Source organism: Cyanistes caeruleus, chromosome 34 (genome assembly GCF_971803275.1).
Source record: "Cyanistes caeruleus chromosome 34, bCyaCae1.hap1.1, whole genome shotgun sequence".
In the NCBI taxonomy this organism is placed as follows: domain Eukaryota; kingdom Metazoa; phylum Chordata; class Aves; order Passeriformes; family Paridae; genus Cyanistes; species Cyanistes caeruleus.
This window is the reverse complement of record NC_141735.1, coordinates 658,960-675,598: the sequence shown is the minus strand read 5'-3', so window position 1 is coordinate 675,598 and position 16,639 is coordinate 658,960. Positions and strand designations below refer to the sequence as shown.

Genomic DNA, 16,639 nt, shown 5'->3' with positions numbered 1-16,639 from the left:
ATTAAATAAAGTAAAATGAAATAAAAATAAAATAAAATAAAATAAAATAAAATAAAATAAAATAAAAATAAGGTAAAAATCCTCTCCCAAAAACACACAAGGAAAGCTCCCAAAAAAAACAAGAAAAGCACCAAAAGAATCCCAAAGAAAGTCCCAAAAAAAGCTCCCAAAAACCCCCACCAAGAGCCCTCAGAAAAGCTGAAATAAAACCTCATAAAAAACAAAAATAATCCCTCAAAGAAACAGGAAAAAAGAATAAAAAAACCCCAAAAAACCATCAAAAAAATCCCCAAAAACTCCACAAAAAAATAACAAAAAAACCCCAAAAAACAAAAAAAATAAACCCCAAAACTCCCCAAGAAACCAAAAAATTCCTCCTAAAAATCCCCCCAGAAAGAGCCCTCAAAATACATAAAATAAACCCCCAAAAAGCAAAAAATAACCCCAAAATCCCAAATAACAACAACAAAAAAAACCCCAAATCCCAAAGAAAGAAAAAAAATCGTCCTAAAAATGCCCCAAAAACTCAAAATAAATCCCCATAAAAACAACAAAAATAAAATTAAAACCTCAAAAAAAAAATCACAAAAGAAAAAACAACCCCAAAATCCTCACCCCAAAAATTTGGGGAAGGAAAACGACCCCAAATTCCCACCCTAAAAATCTCAGGGAGGCTTGGAAAACCCCAAATCCTCATCCCAAAAAATTTGGGGTGGGAGAACAACCCTGAAACCTCATCCCAAAAATTTTGGGGGGGTCAGAAACCCCAAATCCTCATCCCAAATATTTTTGGGGGTCAGAAAACCCCAAATCCTCATCCCAAATATTTTGGGGAGGTGGAAAAACCCCAAATCCTCATCCCAAATATTTTTGGGGAGTCAGAAAACCCCAAATCCTCATCCCAAATATTTTGGGGTGGGAGAAGAACCCCAAAACTTCATCCCAAATATTTTGGGGGGTCAGAAAACCTCAAATCCTCATCCCACATATTTTGGGATAGTTGGAAAACCCCAAATCCTCATCCCAAATAATTTGGGGTGGGAGAACAACCCCAAAACTTCATCCCAAATATTTTGGGGAGTGAGAAAACCCCAAATCCTCATCCCAAATATTTTTGGGGGGGCAGAAAACCCAAAATCCTCATCCCAAATATTTTGGGGAGTCAGAAAACCCCAAATCCTCATCCCAAATATTTTGGGGAGTCAGAAAACCCCAAATCCTTCCCTTAAAATCCCCCAGAGGGGAGCCCCAAGCCCCCCCCAAATCCCCATTTTGGGCTGGGGAGGGGTTTGAGGGTCCCTAAAGGGGGTGGGGGGGAGGTTTTGGGGTCCCCCCCGGACCCCACTTACCTTGGGGGGTGGGGGGGTTCAGCGGGAGGCAGCGGGGACCCCGGGACCCCCCATTTTGGGGGGATTTGGGGGTTTTTTTTGGGGCCCCGCTGGCTCCCGTTGAACCCCCCCAGCCCCCCCCTGTTCAAAGCCTTTATCAGAGACACGAGAGAGACCCCCGGGACCCCCGGGCTGGGGGGGCTGGGCCAGCGCAGGGACCCCGAAACTGCCTCGGATCCCCCAAAATCTGATCCTAAAAACCTCAAAAATCTGATTTAAAACCTCAAAAATCTGATTTAAACCCCCAAAATCTGATCTAAAACCTCAAAAATCTGATTTAAACACCCTAAAATCTGATCTAAAACCTCAAAAATCTGATTTAAACCCCCCAAAATCTGATCTAAAACCTCAAAAATCTGATTTAAACCCTTCAAAATCTGATCTAAAACCTCAAAAATCTGATTTAAACCCCCCAAAATCTGATCTAAAACCTCAAAAATCTGATTTAACCCCCTAAAACCTGATTTAAACCCCCCAAAATCTGACTTAAACCCCACAAAATCTGATCTAAAACCTCAAAAATCTGATTTAAACCCCCCAAATCTGTTCTAAAACCTCAAAAATCTGATCTAAAACCTCAAAAATCTGATCTAAAACCTCAGAAATCTGATTTAAACCCCCAAAATCTGATCTAAAACCTCAAAAATCTGATATAAACCCCCAAAATCTGATCTAAAACCTCAAAAATCTGATTTAAACCCCCAAAATCTGACTTAAACCCCCCAAAATCTGATCTAAAACCTCAAAAATCTGATTTAAACACCCTAAAATCTGATTTAAACCCCTCAAAATCTGATTTAAACCCTTCAAAATCTGATTCAAACTCTCAAAATCTGCTTTAAAACCTCAAAATCTGATTTTAAACCTAAAAGATATGGTTTAAACTACTCAAAATCTGCTTTAAACTACTCAAAATCTCATCTAAACCCTTCAAAATCTGATCTAAAACCTCAAAATCTGATTTTAAACCCTTCAAAATCTGCTCTAAAACCTCAAAACTGCTCCAAAACCCCCAAATCTGCTTTAAAAAACCTCAAATCTGTCCCTACAGACCCCAAAATTTTCCTTTAGACCCCAAATCTGCCCCCACAGACCCCAAAATCGCCCCTGGAAACCCCAAATCTGCTCTTTTAGACCCCAAAATTGCCCTTAGAAACCCCAAAACTGCCCCTACAGACCCCAAATCTGCTCTTTTAGACCCCAAAATCACCTCTAGAAACCCCAAAATCGCCCCTAGAAACCCCAAACCCCCAAAATCTTCCCCTACAGACCCCAAATCTGCCCCTACAAACCCCAAATCTGCTCTTTTAGACCCCAAATCTGCCCCTACAGACCCCAAATCTGCCCCTACAAACCCCAAATCTGCCCCTATAGACCCCAAATCTGCCCCTACAGACCCCAAATCTGCTCTTTTAGACCCCAAATCTGCCCCTATAGACCCCAAATCTGCCCCTACAGACCCCAAATCTGCTCTTTTAGACCCCAAATCTGCCCCTATAGACCCCAAATCTGCTCTTTTCGACCCCAAATCTGCCCCTACAAACCCCAAATCTGCCCCTACAGACCCCAAATCTGCCCCTACAACCCCAAATCTGCCCCATAGACCCCAAATCTGCCCCTACAGACCCCAAATCTGCCCCTATAACCCCAAATCTGCCCCTATAACCCCCAAATCTGCCCCTACAACCCCAAATCTGCCCCCACAGACCCCAAATCTGCCCCTACAGACCCCAAATCTGCCCCTACAGACCCCAAATCTGCCCCTACAACCCCAAATCTGCCCCTATAACCCCCAAATCTGCCCCTACAGACCCCAAATCTGCCCCCACAGACCCCAAATCTGCCCCTACAGACCCCAAATCTGCCCCTATAACCCCCAAATCTGCCCCTACAACCCCAAATCTGCTCTTTTAGACCCCAAATCTGCCCCTACAGACCCCAAATCTGCCCCCACAGACCCCAAAATTGCCCCTACAGACCCCAAATCTGCCCCTACAACCCCCAAATCTGCCCCTACAGACCCCAAATCTGCCCCTACAGACCCCAAATCTGCCCCTACAGACCCCAAATCTGCTCCTACAGACCCCAAATCCCCCCAAGGCCTCGAGGGCTGCGCTGGCCGGGCCCCCCCGCGCTCCAGGGGGGTTCTGTGCTGCTGTTTTAGGGTTGTTTTTGGGGTTTTTGGGGTCTCCAGGTGCCTCACCTGAAGGCTAGAAACAGTCAGGCGCCGCGCGGCGTCGCTCGGGGCCGCGGCCGTCACCACGAACGGGCTCTCGGGGATGTGCTCGTCGTTGAACTTCACCGACACCTCGTAATCACCTGGGGGGTGTTGGGGATTAGGGGTTTGGATCCCAAAAACCAAAAAATTCCACCCAAAAACCCCAAAATCCCACCCCAAAAACCCCAAAATTCCGCTTCAAAATGTGGCTCTGTTCCCTCTCTGTCCCCGCTCTAGGGGATGTTGAACGTCACCGACACCTCGAGATCACCTGAGGGGGTTTGGGATTAGGGGAGGGGGTTTGGATCCTAAAAAACCCCAAAATCCCAAAAATCCCACCCTAAAAACCCCAAAATCCCACTCCAAAAAACCCTAAAAACCCCAAAATCCTGCCCTAAAATGTGGCTCTGTCCCCACTCTTGAGGATGTTGAATGTCACCGACACCTCGAGATCACCTGGGGGGGTTTGGGATTAGGGGAGGGGGTCTGGATCCCAAAAAACCCCAAAAACCCAAAAATCCCACTCCAAAAACCCCAAAAAACCCTAAAAAACCCCCAAAAATCCCCTCCCCAAAACCCATCTCTGTCCCCGCTTTTGGGGACAAACTCGGGGTGAAACTTCACCGACACCTCGAGATCACCTGGGGGGGTTTGGGGATTAGGGGAGGGGGATCTGACCCTAAAAACCCCAAAAACTCTGTCCCCCAAAAACCCCAAACCCCATAAAAACCCCCAAAACCCCCCAAAAACCCCCCAAAACCCCCCAAAACCCCCCAAAAAACCCCCCAAAACCCCCTCACCCACCGGGTTCCTGCACCACGTAGGAGACGCCGCAGGAGCCGTCCTTGTGATCCTCGAAGGCGATTTCGGCCTTGCTGGGACCCTCGACGGCGATGGAGAGACCCCCGGCGCCGGCCTCGCGCGTCCAGATGCTGAACTCGGCTGGGAATGGGGAAAACGGGGGGTCAGAGCACCCCAAAAACACCAAAAACCCTAAAAATCCACCCTAAAAACCCCAAAATCCACCCTAAAAACCCCAAAAACCCCATAAATTCCCCTATAAAGGACACAGAGACCCCCGGCGCCGGCCTCGCGCGTCCAGATGCTGAACTCGGCTGGGAATGGGGAAACGGGGGGTCAGAGCACCCCAAAAACTACAAAAACCCCAAAAATCCACCCCAAAAACCCCAAAAATCCACCCCAAAAACACCAAAAATCCACCCTAAAAACCCCAAAAAAACACTCTAAAAAGCCCAAAACCCCATAAATTCCCCTATAAAGGACACAGAGACTCCCAGCGCCGGCCTCCAGCCCACTCCCCCCATCCCCAGTCCACCCCGGGGGTCTCACCGGGGGTCCCAGCCTCGGCTCTCTCCAGCCCGGGCCCCCCAGCCCGGACTTTGTGCGCTCCCCCCTCTCCCAGGGGTCCCACGGTGAACTGGAAGGGGCTCCCCGGCACATCCCAATCCCCCCAAAACCCACCCAAACCCCCCCAAACCCCCCAAAACCCCCCCAAACCCCCCAAAACCCCCCCAAATCCCCATCCCCAGCCCATCCCGGGGGTCTCACCGGGGGTCCCAGCCTCGGCTCTCTCCAGCCCGGGACCCCAAATCCCCCAAATCCCCCCCAAAACCCCCCCAAACCCCCCCAAATCCCCATCCCCAGCCCATCCCGGGGGTCTCACCGGGGGTCCCAGCCTCGGCTCTCTCCAGCCCGGGCCCCCCAGCCCGGACTTTGTGCGCTCCCCCCTCTCCCAGGGGTCCCACGGTGAACTGGAAGGGGCTCCCCGGCACGTGCTGCCCGCGCTCCTTGACGCTGACGCGGTGAGCTCCGGTCTCCTGCGGCACGAAACGAACGCCCACCGAGCCCCCCGCGCCCGGCAGCACCTGCGAGGCCACGGGCTGGCCCGAGGGACCCGTCACCTGCGCCGTCACCTCCGAGACCGACAGCTCTGCGGGGAAAATGGGGTAAAAATGGGGTTATTTGGGGAAAAAATGGGGAAAAAATGGGAAAAAATGGGGTTATTTGGGGAAAAATGGGGTCATTGGGGGAAAAATGGGGAAAAAATGGGGGAAATGTTCCATGTGGGACCCGTCACCTGCGCCGTCACCTCCGAGACCGACAGCTCTGCGGGGAAAATGGGGAAAAAATGGGGTTATTTGGGGAAATGTTCCATTGTGGGACCCGTCACCTGCGCCGTCACCTCCGAGACCGACAGCTCTGGGGGGAAACGGGGGGAAATGGGGAGAAATGGGGTTATGGGGGGAAAAAATGGGGTTATTTGGGGAAAAAATGGGGAGAAAATGGGAAAAAATGGGGTTATTTGGGGAAATGTTCCATGTGGGACCCGTCACCTGCGCCGTCACCTCCGAGACCGACAGCTCTGCGGGGAAATGGGGGGAAATGGGGGAAAATGGGGTTATTTGGGGAAAAAATGGGGTTATTGGGGGAAAAAATGGGGAAAAATGGGGTTATTTGGGGAGAAAATGGGGTTATTTGGGGAGAAAATGGGGTTATTTGGGGAAAAAATGGGGAAAAAATGGGGAGAAATGGGGAAAAAATGGGGAGAAATGGGGAAAAAATGGGGTTATTTGGGGAAATGTTCCATGTGGGACCCGTCACCTGCGCCGTCACCTCCGAGACCGACAGCTCTGCGGGGAAAATGGGGAAAAAATGGGGTTATTTGGGGAAATGTTCCATTGTGGGACCCGTCACCTGCGCCGTCACCTCCGAGACCGACAGCTCTGGGGGGAAACGGGGGGAAATGGGGAGAAATGGGGTTATGGGGGGAAAAAATGGGGTTATTTGGGGAAAAAATGGGGAGAAAATGGGAAAAAATGGGGTTATTTGGGGAAATGTTCCATGTGGGACCCGTCACCTGCGCCGTCACCTCCGAGACCGACAGCTCTGCGGGGAAATGGGGGGAAATGGGGGAAAATGGGGTTATTTGGGGAAAAAATGGGGTTATTGGGGGAAAAAATGGGGAAAAATGGGGTTATTTGGGGAGAAAATGGGGTTATTTGGGGAGAAAATGGGGTTATTTGGGGAAAAAATGGGGAAAAAATGGGGAGAAATGGGGAAAAAATGGGGAGAAATGGGGAAAAAATGGGGTTATTTGGGGAAATGTTCCATGTGGGACCTGTCACCTGCGCCGTCACCTCGGAGCCTGAGAGTTCTGGGGGGGAAATGGGGAAAAACGGGGAAAAAATGGGGTTATTTGGGGAGAAATGGGGAAAAAATGGAAAAAAATGGGGTTATTTGGGGAAAAATAAGGTTATTTGGGGGAAAAATGGGGTTATTTGGTGGAAATAAACCCCCCCAGGAGCCCCCAGGACCCCCAGAACATCTCCCCAAAACACCTCCAGCGATGCTCGGTGACTTCCTCAAGACTTCCAGGACCTCCTGAGGACCCCCAAACCCCCCCAGGACCACCCAAAACCCCCCCCAGGACCCCCCAGGACCCCCCCAGGACCCCCCCAGGACCCCCCCAGGACCCTCACCGGGCATTTTGAGGCTGAGGTCGCAGGGGGTCCCCACGCTGGCCTCGGGGGGCGCGCGGCGCCGGCGGGTGATGCTCTCACGGACGCGACCCTCGCCCGTCACCTTCACCGAGAAGGGGCTCCCTGGGGGGGTTTGGGGTCAGTCAGGACCCCCCAAAACCTCCCCTGAAATCCCCAAATCCCCCTGAGGTTCAGAACCCTCTCAAGTCCCCCCAAAATGTCCCAAAATCCCCCCAAAATCCCCGGGTGAGGCTGTCCCAGAAGGGGCTCCCTGGGTGGGCTTTGGGGCCATTCAGGACCCCCCAAAACCCCTCTGGGACCCCCCAAAACACTCCCAGTCCCTCCCAGTGCCCCCAAATCCTCGCCCAGTCCCTCCCAGTGTCCCCAAACCCCCTCCCAGTGCCCCCAAACCCCCTCCCAGTCCCTCCCAGTGTCCCCAAACCCCCTCCCAGTGCCCCCAAACCCCCTCCCAGTCTCTCCCAGTGCCCCTAAACCCCCTCCCAGTGCCCCCAAACCCCCTCCCAGTGCCCCCAAATCCCCTCCCAGTCCCTCCCAGTGCCCCCAAATCCCCTCCCAGTGCCCCCAAACCCCCTCCCAGTCCCTCCCAGTGCCCCTAAACCCCCTCTCAGTGCCCCCAAATCCCCTCCCAGTGCCCCCAAACCCCCTCCCAGTCCCTCCCAGTGCCCCTAAACCCCGTCCCAGTCCCTCCCAGTGCCCCCAAACCCCTTCCCAGTGCCCCCAAACCCCTTCCCAGTGCCCCCAAACCCCCTCCCAGTGCCCCCAAAGCCCGTCCCAGTGCTCCCAGTGCCCCCAGTGCTCACCGGGCACGTGCTGCTCCCCGAATTTGACGGAGATGATGTAGTTGCCGGGCTCGGTGGGGCAGTAGGACACGCGGCAGGTGCCGTCCTCCAGCTCCTCCGTGGTGATGTCCACCTTGCTGGGACCCTCGATGGACAGGCTCAGCCCCCCGTAGCCTGCAAAGGGTTAAAAGGGTCAGGACAGATCCCAAAAAATCCATCCTGGAAAATCCCAAAATCTTCCTTTTATTGCAAAAAAAACCACCAAAAAAACTCCCTAAAAAAACCTGAAAGCTCAGAGGGGTGGGGGGAACTGGGCAGGGCTGGAGGCTGGACTGGGCAGACTGGGAGGGACCCCAGAGCCCCCCTGGGACCCCCCCCGAGAACTCTGGGACCCCAAATCCCCTCCCAGTCACTCCCAGTGTCCCCAAATCCCCTCCCAGTGTCCCCAAATCCCCTCCCAGTCCCCTCCCAGTCCCTCCCAGTCCCCTCCCAGTCCCTTCCCAGTGTCCCCAAATCCCCTCCCAGTGTCCCCAAATCCCCTCCCAGTCCCTCCCAGTCACTCCCAGTGTCCCCAAATCCCCTCCCAGTGTCCCCCAATCCCCTCCCAGTCACTCCCAGTGTCCCCAAATCCATTCCCAGTCCCTTCCCAGTCCCTCCCAGTGCCCCCAAATCCCCTCTCAGTTCCTCCCAGTGTCCCCAAATCCCCTCCCAGTGTCCCCAGATCCCCTCCCAGTCCCTCCCAGTCCCTTCCCAGTCACTCCCAGTGTCCCCAAATCCCCTCCCAGTCCCCTCCCAGTCCCTCCCAGTTCCTCCCAGTGTCCCTGAATAAATTACCAGTCCCCTCCCAGTGGCTCCTAGTGTCCCCAGACCCCCTCCCAGTCCCTCCCAGTGTCCCTGAATCTATTCCCAGTCCCTCCCAGTGTCCCCCAGTCCCTCCCAGTCCCTCCCAGTGACCCTGAATCCATTCCCAGTCCCTCCCAGTGTCCCCAAATCCATTCCCAGTCCCTCCCAGTCCCTCCCAGTGTCCCCCAGTGCTCACCAGCCTCGCGGGTGTCGATGGTGAACTGGGCTGGCTGGAACGTGGTGCCCTCGCTCAGGCCCGGCCCCCGCAGCCGCACCCGCGACGCGTCCCCGAGCTCGGCCTGGCTGATGGTGACAGCGAGGGGACTCCGTGACAGCGGCTGTCCCCCCCGGGACACGTGCACCAGGTGCTGGCCCACCTCGTGCGGCACGAACGAGATCCCTGAGGGGACACGGGGATGTGTCACACACGGGGACAGGGATGTGTCACACATGGGGACAGGGACATGTCACACACAGGGACAGGGACATGTCACACACACAGGGACACGGGGACAGGGACATGTCACACAAAGGGACACATGCACCAGGTGCTGGCCCACCTCGTGCGGCACGAACGAGATCCCTGAGGGGACAGTGGGGACAGGGACATGTCACACATGGGGACACGGGGACACGGGGACATGTCACACACAGGGACACGGGGACAGGGATGTGTCACACACAGGGACAGGGACACCTCAGGGACACAGGGACATGTCACACACAGGGACAGGGACATGTCACACATGGGGACACGGGGACAGGAATGTGTCACACACAGGGACAGGGACACGGGGACACAGGGACACCTCAGGGACAGGGGGACAGGAGTCAGGGACAGAGATACAGAGTACAACATCCCCAGGGATGTCCCCAATGTCCCCAGGGATGTCCCCAGTGTCCCCAGTGTCCCCAGCTCACCCAGGTGGCCGTCCCGCAGCCGTTTCAGCTGGCAGGGCTCCATGTCCCTGATGTCCCCAGTGTCCCCAGTGGTGTCCCCAGTGTCCCCAGCTCACCCAGGTGGCCGTCCCGCAGCCGTTTCAGCTGGCAGGGCTCCATGTCCCCAGTGTCCCCAGTGTCCCCAATGGTGTCCCCAGTGTCCCCAGTGTCCCCAGCTCACCCAGGTGGCCGTCCCGCAGCCGTTTCAGCTGGCAGGGCTCCATGTCCCCAGTGTCCCCAGTGTCCCCAGGGATGTCCCCAGTGTCCCCAGCTCACCCAGGTGGCCGTCCCGCAGCCGTTTCAGCTGGCAGGGCTCCATGTCCCCAGTGTCCCCAGTGTCCCCAGGGATGTCCCCAGTGTCCCCAGCTCACCCAGGTGGCCGTCCCGCAGCCGTTTCAGCTGGCAGGGCTCCTTGCGGCCCGAGGGCGCGGTGACGCTGGCGCTCAGCTGGCTCAGGTCACTCTCGCCGATGTCCAGCGGGATCTCGGCCGAGGCTCCCACCTTGAGGTGGGACTGGCGCAGGGAATCGTCACCTGTGGGGTCACCCGGGGGTCAGTGGGGTCACCTGCGGGTCACTCAGGGTCACCCGGGGTCACCTGCGGGTCACTCAGGAGTCAGTGGGGTCACCTGGGGTCACCCTGGAGTCACCAGGGATCACCCGGGGGTCAGTGGGGTCACCCGCGGTCACCCAGGGGTCAGTGGGGTCACCCGGGGTCACCAGGGATCACCCAGGGGTCACCCAGGGGTCAGTGGGGTCACCTGGGGTCACCCAGGGGTCACCCAGGCAATTTTTTTTTCTTTTTTTCTTTTTTTATCCTGGATTTTTGGGGATTTTTTCAGATATTTTCAGGTTTTTCCCAGATTTCTGAGTTCCCCCCCAGTGATCCTGGCGGTGAAGGGGCTGCCAGCGATGTGCCAGTGACCCCAGGTGTGTTTCCTGGGGGTTTTGAGGTGGGATTTTGGGGTTTTTTCAGGGTTTTTTGGGTTTTTTCCCATTTTTGGTGTTTTTCAGCCCAGATTTTGGGTGTTTTTGGGGTTTTTTACCGGTGATCCTGGCGGTGAAGGGGCTGCCAGCGATGTGCCAGTGACCCCAGGTGTGTTTCCTGGGGGTTTTGGGGTGGGATTTTGGGGTTTTTTCAGGGTTTTTTGGGGTTTTTTTAATTTTTTCCCATTTTTGGTGTTTTTCAGCCCAGATTTTGGGTGTTTTTGGTGTTTTTTACCGGTGATCCTGGCGGTGAAGGGGCTGCCAGCGATGTGCCAGTGACCCCAGGTGTGTTTCCTGGGGGTTTTGGGGTGGGATTTTGGGTTTTTTTCAGGGTTTTTTAGATTTTTTCCCATTTTTGGTGTTTTTCAGCCCAGATTTTGGGGTTTTTTCCCATTTTTTACCGGTGATCCTGGCGGTGAAGGGGCTGCCAGCGATGTGCCAGTGACCCCAGGTGTGTTTCCTGGGGGTTTTGGGGTGTTATTTTTGGGTTTTTTTGGGGTTTTTTAGATTTTTTCCCATTTTTGGTGTTTTTCAGCCCAGATTTTGGGGTTTTTTCCCATTTTTTACCGGTGATCCTGGCGGTGAAGGGGCTGCCAGCGATGTGCCAGTGACCCCAGGTGTGTTTCTCGGGGGTTTTGGGGTGTTATTTTTGGGTTTTTTGGGGTTTTTTTGGGGTTTTGTTTGATTTTTTCCCATTTTTGGTGTTTTTCAGCCCAGATTTTGGGGTTTTTTCCCATTTTTTACCGGTGATCCTGGCGGTGAAGGGGCTGCCAGCGATGTGCTTGTCATTGTACTTGACCACGATGCCGTAGTCGCCGGGCAGCACCGGCAGGTAGGACACGGAGCACGTCCCGTCCCCGTTGTCCTGGCAACTGATCTCGGCCTTGGACGGACCCTCCACGGCCAGGGACAGACCCCCTGGGGACAGTGGGGACATCGTTGGGGACATTGGGGACATTGGGACAGACCCCCTGGGGACAGTGGGGACATCGTTGGGGACACTGGGGACATTGGGACAGACCCCCTGGGGACAGTGGGGACATCGTTGGGGACATTGGGACAGACCCCCTGGGGACAGTGGGGACATCGTTGGGGACACTGGGGACACTGGGGACAGTGGGACAGACCCCCTGGGGACAGTGGGGACATCGTTGGGGACATTGGGGACATTGGGGACACTGGGACAGACCCCCTGGGGACAGTGGGGACATCGTTGGGGACATTGGGGACACTGGGACAGACCCCCTGGGGACAGTGGGGACATCGTTGGGGACATTGGGGACACTGGGACAGACCCCCTGGGGACAGTGGGGACAGGGAAAAGGGGACAGGGTCATGGGTACATGCCTTGTCCCCACAGCCCCCCCAGTGTCCCCCCGGTGTCCCCATTGGTGTCCCCAGTGTCCCCCCTAGTGTCCCCAGTGTCCCCCCCAGTGTCCCCAGTGTCCCCCCGGTGTCCCCATTGGTGTCCCCAGTGTCCCCCCAGTGTCCCCAGTGTCGTCCCCAGTGTCCCCAGTGTCCCCCCCGGTGTCCCCCCAGTGTCCCCAGTGTCCCCATTGGTGTCCCCAGTGTCCCCCTGGTGTCCCCAGTGTCCCCCACCCTCTCCGGCGTCCTTGGTGTTGACGGTGAACGTCGCCGGCCGGTTGACCCTGCTGTCCCCAATCCCCCCACTGTCCCCACTGTCCCCAGTGTCCCCCCAGTGTCCCCATTGGTGTCCCCCCAGTGTCCCCATTGGTGTCCCCCCAGTGTCCCCAGTGTCCCCCCCGGTATCCCCAGTGTCCCCCCAGTGTCCCCCCAGTGTCCCCAGTGTCCCCCCAGTGTCCCCAGTGTCCCCATTGGTGCCCCCCCAGTGTCCCCATTGGTGTCCCCGGTGTCCCCCCGGTGTCCCCGGTGTCCCCCCAGTGTCCCCAGTGTCCCCCCGGTGTCCCCAGTGTCCCCCTAGTGTCCCCCACCCTCTCCGGCGTCCTTGGTGTTGACGGTGAACGTCGCCGGCCGGTTGACCCTGGTGTCCCCAATCCCCCCACTGTCCCCAGTGTCCCCATTGGTGCCCCCCCAGTGTCCCCCCGGTGTCCCCATTGGTGTCCCCGGTGTCCCCCACCCTCTCCGGCGTCCTTGGTGTTGACGGTGAACGTCACCGGCCGGTTGACCTTGGTGTCCCCCCACTGTCCCCAGTGTCCCCCCAGTGTCCCCCCAGTGTCCCCACTGTCCCCAGTGCCCCCCCAGTGCCCCCCCAGTGTCCCCATTGGTGTCCCCAGTGTCCCCCACCCTCTCCGGCGTCCTTGGTGTTGACGGTGAACGTCGCCGGCCGGTTGACCCTGGTGTCCCCAATCCCCCCACTGTCCCCAGTGTCCCCAGTGCCCCCCAGTGTCCCCCCGGTGTCCCTAGTGTCCCCAGTGTCCCCCCGGTGTCCCCAGTGTCCCCCCGGTGTCCCCCACCCTCTCCGGCGTCCTTGGTGTTGACGGTGAACGTTGCCGGCCGGTTGACCCTGGTGTCCCCAATCCCCCCAGTGTCCCCAGTGTCCCCAGTGCCCCCCAGTGTCCCCAGTGTCCCCCCAGTGTCCCCCCAGTGTCCCCAGTGTCCCCACTGTCCCCAGTGTCCCCCCGGTGTCCCCGGTGTCCCCCACCCTCTCCGGCGTCCTTGGTGTTGACGGTGAATGTCGCCGGCCGGTTGACCCTGGTGTCCCCAATCCCCCCAGTGTCCCCAGTGTCCCCAGTGTCCCCACTGTCCCCAGTGTCCCCCCAGTGTCCCCAGTGTCCCCCCGGTGTCCCCAGTGTCCCCCCAGTGTCCCCCCAGTGTCCCCAGTGTCCCCACTGTCCCCAGTGTCCCCCCGGTGTCCCCGGTGTCCCCCACCCTCTCCGGCGTCCTTGGTGTTGACGGTGAACGTCGCCGGCCGGTTGACGGTGCCGTGGCTCAGCCCGGGCCCGTACGCGGTCACGTGACCGCTGTTGACGTAATCCACGTAGAACTGCAGGGGGCTGCCTGGGGGGGCACGAAACGGGGGGCAGGGGGGTCACGGGGGGGTCACGGGGGGGTCACGGGGGGGTCATGGGGTCCCCAAATCCCACACAGGGACAGGGACCCCGAAAAAAGTCCCCAGAGCCACCCCCGGGTGTTCTTAAAGTCCCCCTAAAGCCACCCCTGAAACCCACCCAGAACTGGGGGTCACAGGGGGGTCACAGGGGGGGCACGGGGGGGGCACGGGGGGGTCACGGGGGGGTCACGGGGGGGGGCACGGGGGGTCCTGAGCCCCCCATGGTGTCCCCAAATCCCACACGGGGACAGGGACCCCAAAAAACGTCCCCAGAGCCACCCCTGGGTGTCCTCAAAGTCCCCCTAAAGCCACCCCAGAACTGGGGGGGCTGCCTGGGGGGGGCACGAAACGGGGGGCAGGGGGGTCACGGGGGGGTCACGGGGGGGTCACGGGGGGGTCACAGGGGGGTCACAGGGTCCCCAAATCCCACACGGGGACAGGGACCCTGAAAAACGTCCCCAGAGCCACCCCTGGGTGTCCTCAAAGTCCCCCTAAAGCCACCCCAGAACTGGGGGGGCTGCCTGGGGGGGGCACGAAACGGGGGGCAGGGGGGTCACGGGGGGGTCACGGGGGGGTCACGGGGGGGTCACAGGGGGGTCACGGGGTCCCCAAATCCCACATGGGGACAGGGACCCCAAAAAACGTCCCCAGAGCCACCCTTGGGTGTCCTCAAAGTCCCCCTAAAGCCACCCCAGAACTGGGGGGGCTGCCTGGGGGGGCACAAAAATGGGGGGCAGGGGGGTCACGGGGGGGTCATGGGGTCCCCAAATCCCACACGGGGACAGGGACCCCAAAAAATGTCCCCAGAGCCACCCCTGGGTGTCCCTGATGCTTTAAAGTCACCCTGAAGTCACCCCTGAAACCCACCCAGAACTTGGGGGGGGGAAACACCCCCAAAATCCCTCCCAAAAAATCCCCAAAAATCCCCCCAAAAATAAAAAAAATAATTCCCAAAAATAAAAAAAAAAATTTAAAAAAAATTCCCCCAAAAAATCCCAAAAATTCCCAAAAAATTCCCCCAAAAATATAAAATAAAAAAAAATTACTCAAAAAGTTTAAAAACCCCCCAAAATCCACCCCCAAAAAACAAAAAATCCCAAAAAATCCCCCAAAAATAGAAAAAAAACCACGAAAAAATCCCCTAAAAATTGAAAAAAAAATCGAAAAAAAATTGAAAAAAAATCGAAAAAAAATCCTAAAAAATCCCAAAAAATTCCCCAAAAATTCCCCAAAATTCCCCAAATTCCCCCAAATTCCTACTGGGGATGGGGATGGAGTCACAGCGGATGTCCATCTCGTGCAGCCAAACCCCCCCAAAACTCCCCCAAACCCACTCCTGGCCCATCCCCTGGGGCTCCCAAACACCCCAAAAAAATCCCAAAAATTCCCCAAAAATTCCCCCAAAAATATAAAATAAAAAAAATACTCAGAAAGTTTAAAAATCAACCCCCAAAAAATCCAAAAAAATCCCCCCAAAATTAAAAAAAAAACACGAAAAAATCCCCTAAAAAATTGAAAAAAAATCTGAAAAAAATAAAAAAAAAATCGAAAAAAATTCCTAAAAAATCCCAAAAAATTCCCAAAAAAATCCCAAAAAATTCCCCAAAAATTCCCCAAAATTCCCCAAATTCCCCCCAAATTCCTACCGGGGATGGGGATGGAGTCACAGCGGATGTCCATCTCGTGCAGCCAAACCCCCCCAAAACTCCCCCAAACCCACTCCTGGCCCATCCCCTGGGGCTCCCAAACACCCCAAAAAAATCCCAAAAATTCCCAAAAAATTCCCCCAAAAATATAAAATAAAAAAAAATACTCAGAAAGTTTAAAAATCCACCCCCAAAAAATCCAAAAAAATCCCCCCAAAATTGAAAAAAGACCACAAAAAAATCCCCTAAAAAATTGAAAAAAAATTGAAAAAAATCCAAAAAAAATCCAAAAAAATCCCAAAAAATTCCCAAAAAAATCCCAAAAAATTCCCCAAAAATTCCCCAAATTCCCCCCAGATTCCTACCGGGGATGGGGATGGAGTCACAGCGGATGTCCATCTCGTGCAGCCCCGCCTCGCTGGGCGCGAAGCGCACGGTCACCGTCCCGTCCTTGTTGTCCGTGATGTCCGGAGAGGCCACTTTGCCCGAGGGCATCCGCACCTCACCTGAGGATTTGGGGCATTTTGGGGGATTTTGGGGGGTTTTGGGGATTTTTTGGAGAGATTTTGGGGGATTTTGGGGGATTTTGGGGATTTTTGGAGAGATTTTTGGGAGATTTTGGGGGATTTTTGGGTTGGATTTGAGGGATTTTTTTGGGCTGGATTTGGGGCTGGATTTGGGGGATTTTTGGGATGGATTTAGGGGATTTTTAGGGCTGGATTTGAGATATTTTTGGGCTGGATTTGGGGGATTTTTGGGCTGGATTTGGAGGATTTTTTAGGGCGGATTTGGGATATTTTTGGGCCGGGTTTGAGGGATTTTTTAGGGTTGGATTTGGGGGATTTTTGGGCTGGATTTGGGGGATTTTTGGGCTGGGTTTGAGGGATTTTTTAGGGCTGGATTTGGGATATTTTGGCCTGAATTTGGGGGATTTGGGAGCTGGATTTGGGGGATTTTTTTGGCCTGGATTTGAGGGATTTTTTTTGTGCTGTATTTGGGATATTTTGGCCTGGATTTGAGGGATTTTTTAGGGCTGTTTTGGTGATATTTTGGCCTGGATTTGAGGGATTTTTTTGTGCTGTATTTGGGATATTTTGGCCTGGATTTGAGGGATTTTTTTGTGCTGTATTTGGGATATTTTGGCCTGGATTTGAGGGATTTTTTAGGGCTGATTTGGGATATTTTGGCCTGGATTTGAGGGATTTTTTAGGGCTGGTTTGGGATATTTTGGCCTGGAATTGAAGGATTTTTTAGGGCTGATTTGGGATATTTTGGCCTGGATTTGAAGG

At 55.2% G+C, this 16,639-nt stretch overlaps 1 protein-coding gene across 1 annotated transcript in view; it reads right to left on the bottom strand.

Annotated features, from left to right (window-relative positions):
* Positions 1–16,639, bottom strand: part of FLNA (filamin A) — a 69,930-nt gene that overhangs the window by 6,970 nt on the left and 46,321 nt on the right. Inside the window, exons 33-42 of the mRNA XM_086870967.1 lie at positions 15,716–15,856; positions 13,524–13,652; positions 11,418–11,591; positions 10,060–10,221; positions 8,946–9,149; positions 7,928–8,080; positions 7,107–7,229; positions 5,291–5,557; positions 4,411–4,548; positions 3,592–3,707 (exon numbers count right to left, since the gene is read on the bottom strand). Coding sequence (XP_086727093.1) covers positions 3,592–3,707; positions 4,411–4,548; positions 5,291–5,557; positions 7,107–7,229; positions 7,928–8,080; positions 8,946–9,149; positions 10,060–10,221; positions 11,418–11,591; positions 13,524–13,652; positions 15,716–15,856 — 1,607 coding nt within the window. The remainder of the gene's footprint in view (positions 1–3,591; positions 3,708–4,410; positions 4,549–5,290; positions 5,558–7,106; positions 7,230–7,927; positions 8,081–8,945; positions 9,150–10,059; positions 10,222–11,417; positions 11,592–13,523; positions 13,653–15,715; positions 15,857–16,639) is intronic.